This window comes from Leucoraja erinacea, chromosome 20 (assembly GCF_028641065.1).
Source record: "Leucoraja erinacea ecotype New England chromosome 20, Leri_hhj_1, whole genome shotgun sequence".
Classification (NCBI taxonomy): domain Eukaryota; kingdom Metazoa; phylum Chordata; class Chondrichthyes; order Rajiformes; family Rajidae; genus Leucoraja; species Leucoraja erinaceus.
In genome coordinates this window covers 4,688,528-4,702,429 of record NC_073396.1, presented here as the reverse complement: position 1 = coordinate 4,702,429, position 13,902 = coordinate 4,688,528, and the positions used below count along the sequence as shown (strand labels likewise).

Sequence of the window (13,902 nt, the reverse complement as noted above, 5' to 3'; positions counted from 1 at the left end):
AGTAAACAAACAAATAGAACACGGATAGGCAACATTTTTTATTGTGATCCTTCTTCAGACTCTTCATATTCTTCAGAATTGCTGCCTTGCCCACTGATTAACTTTAACACTGTCTTTTTATTGTTTAAAAAAAACACCATCTGCAGTTCTCTGAGCGTTAAGAGATAACAGTTATAATATTTTATTAGGAGTTTGTGATATTGAAATATAATTCATATTATTTCTCAAGATCATCTTTCATGGATTTCAGTCAGGAATAACGTTTGAAATATTTTAAAATATTGCTGATAATTTTTTTAATCTGAAAAGGAATTTGTTCAGATATCAATGAAGGTTTGTTTTGCCTTGCATAGGATTACCTGACCCTTTTGCTAAAATTATTGTTGATGGCTCCGGGCAATGTCATTCGACAGACACAGTAAAAAACACACTTGATCCAAAATGGAACCAACACTATGACTTGTGAGTATAATTTAATCTGAGCTACCATTTTATTTCTGAAGTTCAATGGATTTTTTGAGACAAATTCATTACACTTTAAAGGACATCTAAATTAGTGCAGTTTAACTATTTCATATTCTTGAATTTTCAGGAAATTATGATTTGTATCTGTACATTTGGAACTTCTGCAAATGTTTATTCAACTTGGAAGTCCTGAACAATGTGTCCATTCAATCAATGCATTTGAAATAACTAATTACCCCCTTTTCTCTTTATGTTATTTATCCAGTTCTATTTCAAATTTACTATTGTATCTGCTTCTGCCGTGCTTTCAATATTTTCTGGATTGTTATTCCTGCAAATTCTTTCTTGCTCATTTCATCTCTGCCTCAATATTTATTTACCTTAACTATCCTCTAATCTCTGGTTGCTGACCTCTCTGCCATTGGAAGGTATTTCTCATTATTTACTTGCTGAAACCATCATGATTGGGAATTTGGTCTTGGTATTCTCTCTCCGAAGAACAATGCCATTTTCTCTGAAATGTCTACATGACTAAAACCCTTCATTTTTGCCACTATTTTAGTGAATCTCTTGTAGTTGTCATACGACGATGTTCTTCCTGAAATTTAAGGCAAAGCGATAGTGTAGATGGGAACCAACTCGTTTGGATTACTCCCTTGGTTTTAAAGTCAGGAATATTGTGGGCAATTTTGAATAATCTTGTGCTCTTATGTTTTGTATTCTCTTCTCTGCCACCTATGTTGGCTTTCTGCCATTACCGTTATGGCACCTCTTCTTCCTCTTAAAAATGAACCACTAGGTCACAGGAGTTGTGGGGGTGTCGGTTTGTGAGAAAGTCAGCATGCATAAACAGGTTTGAGATGAGATATTTCTTAATCTTTTAAATTCTCTTTTAGAAGACTGTGGATACTTGGCAGTTGATTATATTCAAATCTGAAATTGATCATTTCTTGGATAGTAAAGATTTGGGGGTTAATGGAGATTAGGCAAACAATGTGTAGAGCAGTGCAGACTTGCAGGGTCATCTTGATTTTTTTAAACTTGTACTTCAATCCGATTTAGTCTACCTGCTCTTTTCCTAGAAGGGTTCCTAAGTCCTGAGAAGGGTCCCAACGCAAAACGTCACCTATCCATCCAGAGTCCTCCAGAGATTATGCCTGACCCGCTGAGTTACTCCAGCACTTTGTTCCTAAACTCGCAACAGCGTCCAACAGCTGAGATTGGCAAAATAAATCCTCAAACAAAATCAACCTGAAATAAAGTCAGGCATAATCTCTGGAGGACTCTGGATGGATAGGTGACGAGAGATCAGATTAGGAAAAGGATAGACACAAGGAACTGCAGATGCTGGAATCTTACATCGAACATCCTTTTCCTAATCTGATCCCTCTTATTTCTGAAAAACTGTTTATTCATTAAAGCAACTTGCTTCTTGATTGCTTGTGCCGATTTCATTACTGTTTTCTCCTTATGCATGTTCTCTTGGCAAATTAGTTTAACCTCCTCCCGCAGCACCAAATAGATTGTAAAATGTTAATCAATTGCCCAGTTGGAGATTTTGGGAGATATTCTCGTGTTATTTTCTAATAACGATTAATTTCTTCCATTTCAGGTACATTGGAAAAGCAGACTCAATTACTATAAGCATATGGAATCACAAGAAAATACATAAGAAACAGGGAGCTGGCTTCCTGGGTTGTGTTCGGCTGCTATCAAATGCCATCAGTAGACTAAAGGATACTGGCTGTATGTAGTCTGTTTCTTGATTTTCTTTTAGCAGAAAAGCTAATGTCTATGGAAGGATTGATTATTCAGTTGTAATGGTGGAAGGCGGCTATAACCGAGGATGAATCTCTGCTTGTCACTGTCTACTCTCGTCGTCGGATTCATATTTGTATTCTACTGAAGGATATGTCATTGCTAGCATACAATGCATTCCTCATGCTAAAATGTACAGCCAGCAGCTTCCTGTTCACTTTTCAAACCTAGTAGTACAGAACAGTCTGATATTTGCGAGAACATATTCAGTTGATCCAAAGTAATGTTAGTTTTCTAACTTTGTGATCATGAGAAGAGGAGGCCACCTTAAAAATTTATTGGCTTAGAATGCTTGTTTTCTCTTGCTTCTAAATGTTTTATGAATGCGACCCACGTTGTGATTTTCTTTGAAAGAAAGGATAGTATCCCATTAATTTATTAAAAAGCCAATCACTATTGTGACACGGATAAAAATGGCAACAAATCTCTGAACAGCTAAGACAGTTGAGCAATGGTAAGATTAAAGACTTGTTTGTGGTATTAAGAGTTAAACAATGGAAGGAAATTAAAACAATGTTCCTCTTCAAAAAAAAAATTCAAGAGTATCTTTCCCATCTACTACATCGAAACTAAGAGATGGTGTCTCCAACACACAGCATGCTCAATTGTGCTAAAGTGTCACCTCAGTTATATATTTAAGATTCTCAAGTAGAATTTGAATTGGTAGCCTTCTCACTCCAAGAAATTTGTTTTTGGGGTAAGTGTGCGGAAGGCAGATCACATAATGGCCATCATTACACGAGGGTTGGAAGTTAGGAATAGGGAATTGTTACAATAAGATAAGATACTGATAACGTCAAATCTCACGTGGAACCACAGCCTCTTGTGCCTCCTGCCTCATGGTAGCAGCGAGAAGACGGCATGGCCCAATGGCGGGGATTGTTGACGATAGATGATGCCTTCTCGAGTCAGTGCCTCATGTAGGTGCTTTTGATGGTGGGGAGAGCAGTGCCTGTCATGAATTGGGCTTAGTCTGCCATTATCTGCAACCTATTGCATTCCTGTGCATTGGAATTACTGTACCAAACCATAAACAACCATTCAGACTACTTTCTACAGTGCAACTGTGAAAGTTTAAGAATATTTGATGACATGCTATTCTGACTTCTGAAAAGAATTTGGAGCTGCCAACTCTAATGGCAGGTCAGCCCCTTGATGAAACGAATTGTTGAGAAAATGCACCATAAATATCCTTTTTAGGTTTTCACTTACTAACCAAGCAATGAAAAAGAGTCTGAAATAGTCTGTTTTGCAGCTGCAAGAAAGAATTCCATTGTTTTATTTCAGTGCATATGACAATTAAACACTCTTGACTCAACTCTTGACTGTCTTCCTGCCAAAATGGCCCTTATTCTCGGGCCTCTGGGATATTTGCATCTCTGATTCTGGAGGAAAACATGAAAAAGTACACTTTTTGTATTTAACTGCATGTGTTTTTGTTGATGGGTTCACTGCAAGAGATTTGATTTTTTACATGGTACTATTTCTATCCAAAGTGTTAAGGAAAAGGCAACTTACGATGACGTTTTTATAAAATAGTGCAATTTTTATTTTAAAAAGTGGGAACTATAGGATGGCTGGTAAGATTTTAGTGTCCATTATAAAGGATGAGGTTATGGAGTCCTCCGAAGTGCATGATAAAATAGGGCGTAGGCGGCATGGCTTTGTCTTGCCTGACAAATGTGCTGGAAATCTTTTAAGAAGTAAATAGCAGGACAGACAAAGGGGAGTCTGTAGTATACCTAGATTTTCAGAAAGCATTTGATAAGGTACCACATGGGAGGCTGCTAAGGAAGATGAGAGCCCATGGTATCAAACGGCAGATACTAGCAAGGATTATCAGATTGGCTGGACGGCAGAAAGAAAAGAGTGGCAATAAGGGGGGCTTTTTCTGGTAGTCTGCCAGTGATTAGTGGTGTTCCACAGGGCTCAGTGCTGGCTCCGCTGCTCTTCACGTTGTATATTAATGATTTGGATGAGGGGATTGAAGACTTTGTGGCCAAGTTTGCGGATGATACGAAAATAGGTGGAGGGACAGGTAGTGTATAGAAAGCAGGGATTCTGCAGGACTTGGATAGGTTGGGTGAATGGGCAGTGGCAGATGAAATATGGTGTACCAAAGTGTGGAGTCATGCATTTTGATCGTAGGAATAAAGGTGTAGATTATTTTCTAAATGGGGAGAGAATCCAGAAATCGGAGGTGCAAAGGGACTTGGTGCAGGATTCCCTGTTAATCAGTCAATCTGCAAGTCGAATCGGTAGTAAAGAAAATAAACTCAATGCAAGCATCTATTTCAAGAAGGTTAATACACAAAAACAGGGATGTAAAGCTGAGGCCACATTTGGAATATTGTGAGCAATTTTGGGCACCATATCTGAGGAAGGATGTGCTGGTTCTGGAAAGGGTCCAGTGGAGGTTTATAAGAATGATTCCAAGAATGAGCAGGTTAACATATGATCAGCGTTTGATGACACTGGGCCCTTATTCGCTGGAGTTTAGAAGATTGAGGGGGACCTCATTGAAAGTACAGAATAATGAAAGGCTGGATAGAATGGATGTCGAGAGGATGTTTCCACTTGTGGGAGAGTCTAGGACTAGAGGTCATAGCCTCAGAATTAAAGGAGGTTATTTTAGGAAAGAGATGAGGAGGAATTTCTTTAGTCAGAGGGTGGTGAATCTGGAAATCTTTGCCACAGCAGGCTGCGGAGGCAAAGTCGGTGGATATATTTAAGGCAGAGATGGATAGATTCTTGATTAGTTCGGGTGTCAGAGGTTATGGGGAGAAGGCAGGAGAATGGGGTTAGGAAGGAGAGATAGATCAGCCATGATTGAGTGGCGGAGTAGACTTGATGGGCCGAATGGCCTACTTCTACTCCTACCAGTTATGATCTTATGATCTTATAGTCAAAAATATCACTTGTGTAATATTTTGTGTTGGATACTTGCAAGATAATATTCGGTCAAGGTAGAAATACACCTTTCCTGATGGTCATTGAAATGGTGGAGAGGGGATGGTTGTGGGATTTGCAGGAAGCAGGGATGGGTTGAATACAAGCCATCCTCAGAGCCTATAATGAGCTACTTGGCTTCAGGAATTCACTCAATTGGCTTGGATATCGTACATTTGAAATAATGTCACAGCTAAATGTGATGCAAAATATATTAAGTAGTCGCTTGCACTGCATAAAGGAATAAGATTGTAGGGTTTGTTTCACTGGTTTGATGTGTTTACTCAGTTCGGGTAATATTGCATCCTTTTTTGCCAGATCAGCGGTTGGATCTATGCAAGCTCAATCCCACAGACGGCGATACAATACGAGGACAAATAGTTGGTAAATATTCAAGTTCCAGTGGCATGTTTACTGAAAAAAGTATTTGTAGAATACGTTCTGTGTAAATTGGGTGGTGATACAGAGGTGGTGAGCTATATATTGAGTATCTCATTAACCGTTTCGTATCGATTGTGCAGGTTGTATTTCTTCCTAGTTCATGAATCTGAAAGTCTTCAGAGGCGAAACATCTTTATGATTAAATTGACTATCACTTTCTCTGTCTCTCATATCTATCTTTAAGTATTTCCGGTGTTGAATTTCATTCTAAATATTAGTAAAAGGAATATGCCCGAAATGTTGTAGTTATCAGGTTCAGTTCGCCCCTTCTGAGGGGCAGGAAATACTGCAGGAATCCATCTCAGAGTATGGGTTAAGCCTCACTTTATCATGAAACCATAGGAAAATTACCCACCCATCAACATTAGGATGTGGCTCCAAGTCCCGAGGCTATTTGGAGACTTTCAATTGCATAACTTAAATATAATGCATTACCTGAATTTTGTGGTTTTCTTTTCTAGTAAGTTTACAAACTCGAGATCGAATAGGAACTGGTGGTCCTGTTGTCGATTGCAGAGGAATACTAGATAATGATCTACCTGAGGGGTGAGTTGTGACCCTTTCTCTTTGAATTGTTGCTTGGAAAACATTTTGTGTGCAATTAAGTCACAATGTCTTGGGCCCAGCCCAATGGAAGAATTAAATCAGCTAATTAAGTTCAATTTTCAGCATTGTTCTCTTAACAAAAGTAACCAGAGTGAACAAAAGCTTAAATATGAGTTAACTTTATCTTTCCCCTAAATCATCATGTCCAATAGTATTCAAAAAAAAGTATTTTACACAGTATGTTGCAGCAAATACACAGTGAACCATTAAGCAGCATAATTATTTAATACAACATATAGTATGAACACTTTTATACGGGAAGTTACCTGGATAATATTTTTTGTACTGAGATTTGTGAGAAAAATAGACCACTCAAAGCACCTGGAATGTGCTGCCATGGATGGTGATGGAAGCAGAGTGGCATTTAAGAGGCTTTTAGATAGGTACATGGATATGCAGCGAATGGAGGGACATGGATCACGCTGGGCAGAAGAGATTATTTTAACCTGACATCACGTTCAGCACTGACATTGTGGCCTGAAGGGCCTGGTCCTGTGCTGTATTATTTTTTATCTCTGTTCTGTTTATCTAATCCTCACTTTTAGTTGGATAATAAAAGGAACGAGCTGCAAATGTAGTGTGATTGATGGCCGTGGTCGACCGGTTTTACTTTAAAAATCTAAGCACATTTGTATTTGGTTACTGTATCCATATTTTAACAAGAATGCCAATTTCTAAATAACTTCTGTGCCACTTCAGTGATGCTACATTATTTTATTGTCAGGCCACTTTTTGAAGATTCTGGACCTGGAAGGCCGCTAAGCTGTATCATGGAAGACACAGTCCCATATCCAGACATAACTGGTGCTGCGGGTGGAGGGAATTGCCAGTTGATAGAGTCTCCAAACCAGGAACAGAGACTGCAGGCTCAGCGAATCCGTAACTTTGGTGTTCGAGTTCAAATGCACACGCCACAGAGCCGACCTCATGGACATCAGTCTCCTGTGCTACCAGAGGGATACGGTAACTTGGATTCAGTAGTGCTTTAAAAAAAATATACCTAAGAAAAATACCGATATCCAGTGGCTACCCACTGATTATCAATATTTAATTGTCCCTTAGAAATACACTAGACACTGGCACAGATGGACTCCTTAAGAAAACTGCACAGATTTCTGTTTTTGGACTTGAAACGTTGTCAGTTTATTTTGGACAGAGTTTTATTTTGCTTAAATGACATTTACTTTCGTTGTGCGTTTGGTAAAGATCTCTGCTTGTGAGTTTAGTTTAGAGAAACAGCATGGAAACAGGCACTTCGGCTCACCAAGCCTGCGCCGATCAATGATCACATGTACACTAGTTCTATGTCACTCGGGGCAATTTACAGAAGCCAATTAACCTATAAAATTTATTTGCAAGAATAATGTAATCCATCGTAGTGTCAAGTTCCACGAGAATAAGTGAACTCCGAATCGCCCATCCCTTTGCACGACTTGTGCAACCATTCTGGATACACCCGTCCACTGACCCCTTCCTCCACAGTGATTCAGAGTTCATCAGTCTTCCAGCCTAATGACTGGAACGTCAAACAGTACAGCACAGAGACAGGCCCTTTGGCTCATGATGCAAATGCCAAATATAATGCCATCTCATCCTTTCTACTTGCAGGTGAACTATATCCCTCCATTCCTATATCTCTCCATGTTAAACACCACTCGTGTATCTGCTTCCATCACCGCCCCTTGCAGCACATTCTGGGCGCCTGCCTCTTTCTGTAAAAATAAATTCACAAATGCTGCCTGACCCGCTGAGTTACACTAGCACGTTATGGTGATGCACTGCCAGAAGCCAACTGCCAGCAGCTTTTTGACAGTAAATCCTGGATCAGAAACGAGCATACAATTAAACCAGAACTTTTCCATTTTCTTTTTATGTCTTGAAATATTTACTTGAATTTCTTCAGTAGGGTCTCCACCTCTGCCTTAGTTCCAAAATAGTTTGGTTTCATTCTTATTTACCCATATTCAGTCAAAACCAGAGAACATACCAATGGCTTATTTTCCAAATGGTCACCTTGATTGTTATCCAAGTATCAATTTTTATCTTCTCCCTTTTTCTCATCTATTTGTCACCCTAAGTTGTATTAAAATAAAACATTTTATTTTGTGGCAAACAGTTTTAACTGTTTTAAATGATGCCCTTTTAGTAACATTTATGTACTCTGTGTACATTTGTGTACTCACACATTTTGACTGCTTTTGAGGTCTGAACTTTTTTTTAATACTTAGGAGGAAAAAAGTTGGAATTTCCTATGGGATCTCAATTTGGAAACTTCACCTGGAATTTTTCCCATCTTGCCAAAATCTACACCCAATTTCCTGCTGATCTCTGAATATATACTGAAAAGTAAAAATGGGTCTAGAAAAGCAGAAATCAGTGCTACCAATGCTAAATCCACATAACTTCCTTGAAGTATGAAACTTTCATCTTACTTTTCATTCAAGCTCATTAAGTACAACATATTAATGAATATGCTTATATGAAAATCCTTTCACTTTTTGTGACACACTGATTCTTTAAAAAACCTTCAAAAATATACAAAATATATTGTCGGTTTCAATGAGAATACATTTTTGAAACTGATAATAGAACTTCATAAAATGATTACTGTGCGTAAAATGTTGCATGTAATATGCATGCAGCTGTGTCAATGTAATTGTTAGAGATGTTGCATTTAACTATGCAGTAAAAGTGCAAGGAAAGTTGGGCACAGAGTAATAATGTTTCCAACATTCTTGTTGGTGATATTTACACCTAAGAACTTGAAGCTCTCGATCATTTCCACATCGGCACTATTGATGCGGATTGGGGCATGTACTCCACCACACTTTCTGAAGTCATTAATAAGCTCCTTCATCTTGCTGACATTGAGGGTGAGATTGGACATGCAAGGAAGGAGCTACAGATGCTGAAATTTTGAGGAAAAACACAGTGCTGGTGTATCTCAGCAGATCAGGCAGCATCCGTGGGGGGAATGGATAGACGAGGTTTCGGGTTGGGACCCTTCTGAGGGAGAGGTTGTTGTCTTGACACCATATTACAAACCTCTCTATTCCTTGTATTCCATCTCATGATTGTTCAAAATCTGAACAAAGTATTGTTCACAATATTAACATCTGCAAACGTTGATGGAGTTTGAACAGAACTTGGCCACACAGTCGTGAGTGTATAGGGATTATAGTGAGGGCCTGACAATTCATACTTGTAGGGCACCAGTGTTGAGAATTGTTGCGTGGGAGGGTTTGTCACCCAACCTTGATGATTATGGTTTATGGGTCAAAGTGGCAGAGGGAGATATTGACTTCTTGGTCCAGGAGTTTGGGGATGAATTTGGATGGGATCATGGTGTGATGCTGTTGAGCATGAGCTGGAGTGTGGCAACTCTTCTATCATCTAGGTAGATCTTTAATTAAGAAAGAAAAACAGGCTGTAACTTCACACTGAATTTTAATCAATTAGTCTGGTGTCATCTCTACTCAAAGCCTTGCTCTATTAGCAAACTTGTAAACTAACTTTTACTACAAATGTTAAAATGATGGGTTGGCAAAACATGTTGATCTTATGTGGCTTTGAACTGCATATTTGAGCAGGATGTATTCATTGAAAAGCAGGTGACATGACAGGATATTTTTAAGAAACTTAAATCGTTGTCTATTTGTTTTCAGAGCAGCGAACAACGGTACAGGGACAGATTTACTTCCTGCACACACAGACTGGAGTCAGTACTTGGCATGATCCTCGAATACCAAGGTTAATTGACAAAATCTAATAGAATTCCATGAGAAAAGCTCTTGCTGTATAGATAATTTGACTAATTCTAATTTGATGATTTATTTTTGCAGAGATCTTACAAATTTTAACTATGATGAGCTTGGTCCTTTGCCTTCCGGGTGGGAAGTCAGAAGTACAGTGTCAGGAAGAATATATTTTGTAGATCATAACAACCGGACAACACAGTTCACAGATCCCAGACTGCACCATATAATGAGGTAAATAGTTCAAATCGCAATTCACCCTCCTTCAGAATGACTACGTCTTGCAGTGTTCAGATTTTGTTTCATTTGGGTTAGGTATTTATTTCCAGTTTTACTTAGACCCTTCAAACATTGAAGAAGGACCCTGAGCAGAATCGTTGTCCAGGGATACTGCCTGACCCTCTGATTGAACAACTTTGATAGAATTATAATTTTCTTCAACATGATCACACGTGCTGTGTTTTTCGATCCATTTCCGCTTTTTCCTGGTTTCCTCATCACCGTCAGTGACCACAACATCCCATGGCCAAATCGGGTTGGTCAGCAGTCGGTGTGGGTTTTAAAACTGGCATCTAACCTTCAGACAACAAAACTTAAAATCTGCTTGGTTGCCATTTATTATTGGCATAACGTTTATCAATGAAGGTAAAATAAATGTTTCTTCTGGGTTGGAAGTTTCAATTCCAATTTCTTTTTACCTACTAAAACAAAAAAAACAATCGCTAAGAAAGACTGGCACGCAGATATTATCTCAAACAAGCTGTAATAATGAATGTTCCATGTTTCCAAATTTTTTGTTTAGGTTTGTGGGGGTTTTCATGGATTTATACGTATCTGTTGTAGATGACTGTTTGGCCTTCCTAAATACAACATCATTTGCAGTCAAATGCAGTGCCACTGAATTGTTTTGGTCCCCGAGACGTTGGACAGCACACTTGAAATGAGCCTTTGCAGTTGTCTCTACTGCATTATCAAAATATGTTGTAGATGTTCATGTTTCTACAAAGTTTTAGACCCTTCTGGGATCAGCACACTTGTGGACAGCAGGCTCCTGATTAGAAAATAGGTGCAGGAAGAGGCCATTCGACCCTTCGAGCCAGCACCGCCTGAGAATTAGAGACATTGATTTTCAGTTACGTTAATAAGATTGCAATTACATCATAAATACATAAGCTTCTTTTGATTTGAAGAAGTGAATATTACATCACCAGCTTTTCTATTTGAGGATGATCACTTTTGGGGTTGGTGGCTCCCATCTTATCAGGATATTGTTGCATGGAGTTCTAGAATATAAATATAGTTGTACAAGTCAATGTAGTTGCACCTATCTATGAGTGATGTAAAATATGGTTTGTTTCAGGAGCAGGGTAAAGACCAGTCTGCTGTTTAATTCCACAAGTATTTCTTCCAGGGCATTCAAGAGAACGAGTGGCTCTTAAGATGCTTTTAGAAAGGCACATGCGGGAATAGAACGTTTCTCCTCATGTGTAGGCAGATGAGATTAAATTATCTTGGCACATGGTGGGCTGAAGCATCTGTTCCTGTGTTCTGCCTTTCTATGTTGGACATTGTAAAGGGGCTGTCCCACTGCGGCAACCTAATTGGCGAGTTTAGAAGAGTTTAGGGGCTGTCCCACTGTGGCGACCTAATTGGCGAGTTTAGAAGCGTTTGCCCTCGACTCGTACTCGCAGCATGGTGACATGGGGTCCTAGGAGGTCTTTGTAACTCTCCTTCATGCTTGAGAGTAGTCCCCGCGTACTCAGCTAGGTTGCGGTGTATTTTTTCAACATGCTGAAAAATGTCCACGAGTAAAAAAAGGTCGCCATGGAATAAATTGATAAATGGGTTTAGTCGAAGTTAGTCGTAGTAGGTCATCATGTTATCCGTAGATAATTGATGGTAGTCGAAGGTAATCAAAGGTGATTGTCAGTTTCCTGACACCTGACCAGCATCATTTGCAAGGGAATTTGAATTTTTGCAAAGCGTCATGCTATATTATTCCACATTTTTATTAGCTAATAAATTCAAGAGTTGGAAGCAGATTTAAGAATGATTATGAAACTGAGGTGGCCAATGACATGCCCAGTTACATGTCCCAATATATCACTGTATGTCGAAACAAGTAAAGCAAATAAAGACACAAAGTGCTGGAGTACCCCTGTGGCCAGCATTTCTGGAGAACATGGATAGTGGATGTTTCGGGTTGGGGCCACTTCTTCACACTGCTGAATGTATCGTAATGAAATTTGAGTTTAGTTACTAGGATGCAGTGGAATTCTTTGTTCTCGTGATGCTCACAGATTAAACAGAATACATACAGTAATTATAAATACCCCAAGAGTAACCACGTAAAATGTTGAACGTAAAATGTCACCACTCTCTGATGCCATCTTGTGTGAGATGAATGTAATGTAAATTATCAGCATTGGAAAGTTAAATAGTTGAGAAGGGCATCACAGTGTCACAGCTGGTAGAGCTGCTTCCTCACAGGTTTTATGTGCTTTTTCCCAGTAATATAAATCTAATTTATGTCAACTCTTCTTGTAATCTAACCTAAATGTAAACTTTAGTTGAAATACTACATTCCTTTTGGAATTAAATTATTTCTGAAATGCCATGTCCATAATTGTGTACAATGCTCCAAATCCAATGTAACTTTGGCTCGGTGTAGCTGAAATGGGACACATTTCCATATTTTTATTTTAGCATTCTCATTCTAAAATAAAAGCTTTTATTAGCGTTATTGTTTTTGTACTGATTACTTTTTAGTGACCTACATTTGTGGCTATCTCATTGGCCTGCCAGTGATCCTAGTTTTGTTTTTTTTAAACCATTTTAATATATTTTTAGTCCCTGGTTAATGCCTTTACCTCTACAGTTTTACTCACCATCAATTCCTTAAATGTCACCAGCCTTCACACCATTGTTAAAAATGCACATCAGGCCATTATATTCTTCAAACCATATATAAATGTGGTAATCTTTTGATGTTTTCTTGCAGTAATCCCAGTCAGTTGAAGGAATCAAATCAGACCTTGCCTGCACCACCTGAGGTACCAGTGGAAGAAGGAGAGGGAGAGTGGTCTGTCCCACGATGTGAGCGAGATCTGGTGCAGAAGTTGAAAGTCCTGAGGCATGAGCTTGCTTTGCAACAACCACAAGCAGGGCATTGTCGTATTGAAGTCTCCCGGGATGAGATCTTTGAGGTAACTTCACATTCCAAGCACTCTTCATTAGTATAAATTTCCAGAGAGCCTTAGAGTGCATTTATAAGCAACATTTTAGTAAAATGTATATTGTGTATGTATGGAGACTCATCATCAGTTTGTATGAAATAGGAATCATACCGTCAAGTAATGAAAATGAGACCAAAGGACTTGAAGAAGCGTTTAATGGTTAAATTTAGAAGTGAAGAGGGTTTGGATTACGGTGGAGTAGCCAGGTAAGATTTATGGCTCAAAAATGGTAAGGATGGTTTACGGTCAATAGTTTAATTTTTTGGTTAATCAGTAAGTCATATCACTGAGGAAGGATTTAATATACTTGCAACATCGCATCGTTTGCAGTGGATGACCTTAACAACATTCTGTTATTTTAAAATGAAAGATGTACTTCTGGAATCAGTTGATGTCGCTAAAATTCATACGTCCGTCAGAATTCATTGCAACAATGCCAGAATATCCAGTTGAAGAAACAATCCCACTAAGCATGTAGACCCTGTGCCATATTCTAGCAAGATCTTGGGGTTTCTCGGCACACACAAAGAACATGTAGCCTGGGTGAACTGAGCGAAGACAAGGGTTTGCAATTTGAGCAGTGGCAGAGAAATATTTCTATAAAACCAGGCCATGTGCTGTTACATTTAAAA

At 38.8% G+C, this 13,902-nt stretch overlaps 1 protein-coding gene across 2 annotated transcripts in view; it reads left to right on the top strand.

Annotated features, from left to right (window-relative positions):
* smurf1 (SMAD specific E3 ubiquitin protein ligase 1) overlaps window positions 1-13,902 on the top strand; it is a 66,488-nt gene that overhangs the window by 42,229 nt on the left and 10,357 nt on the right. For both annotated transcript variants that reach the window (XM_055651049.1, XM_055651048.1), the window contains exons 3-11: window positions 354-462; window positions 2,078-2,211; window positions 5,551-5,616; window positions 6,135-6,219; window positions 7,004-7,242; window positions 9,945-10,029; window positions 10,122-10,268; window positions 13,036-13,240; window positions 13,373-13,476. In XM_055651049.1, the coding sequence (XP_055507024.1) occupies window positions 354-462; window positions 2,078-2,211; window positions 5,551-5,616; window positions 6,135-6,219; window positions 7,004-7,242; window positions 9,945-10,029; window positions 10,122-10,268; window positions 13,036-13,240; window positions 13,373-13,476 (1,174 nt within the window). The remainder of the gene's footprint in view (window positions 1-353; window positions 463-2,077; window positions 2,212-5,550; window positions 5,617-6,134; window positions 6,220-7,003; window positions 7,243-9,944; window positions 10,030-10,121; window positions 10,269-13,035; window positions 13,241-13,372; window positions 13,477-13,902) is intronic.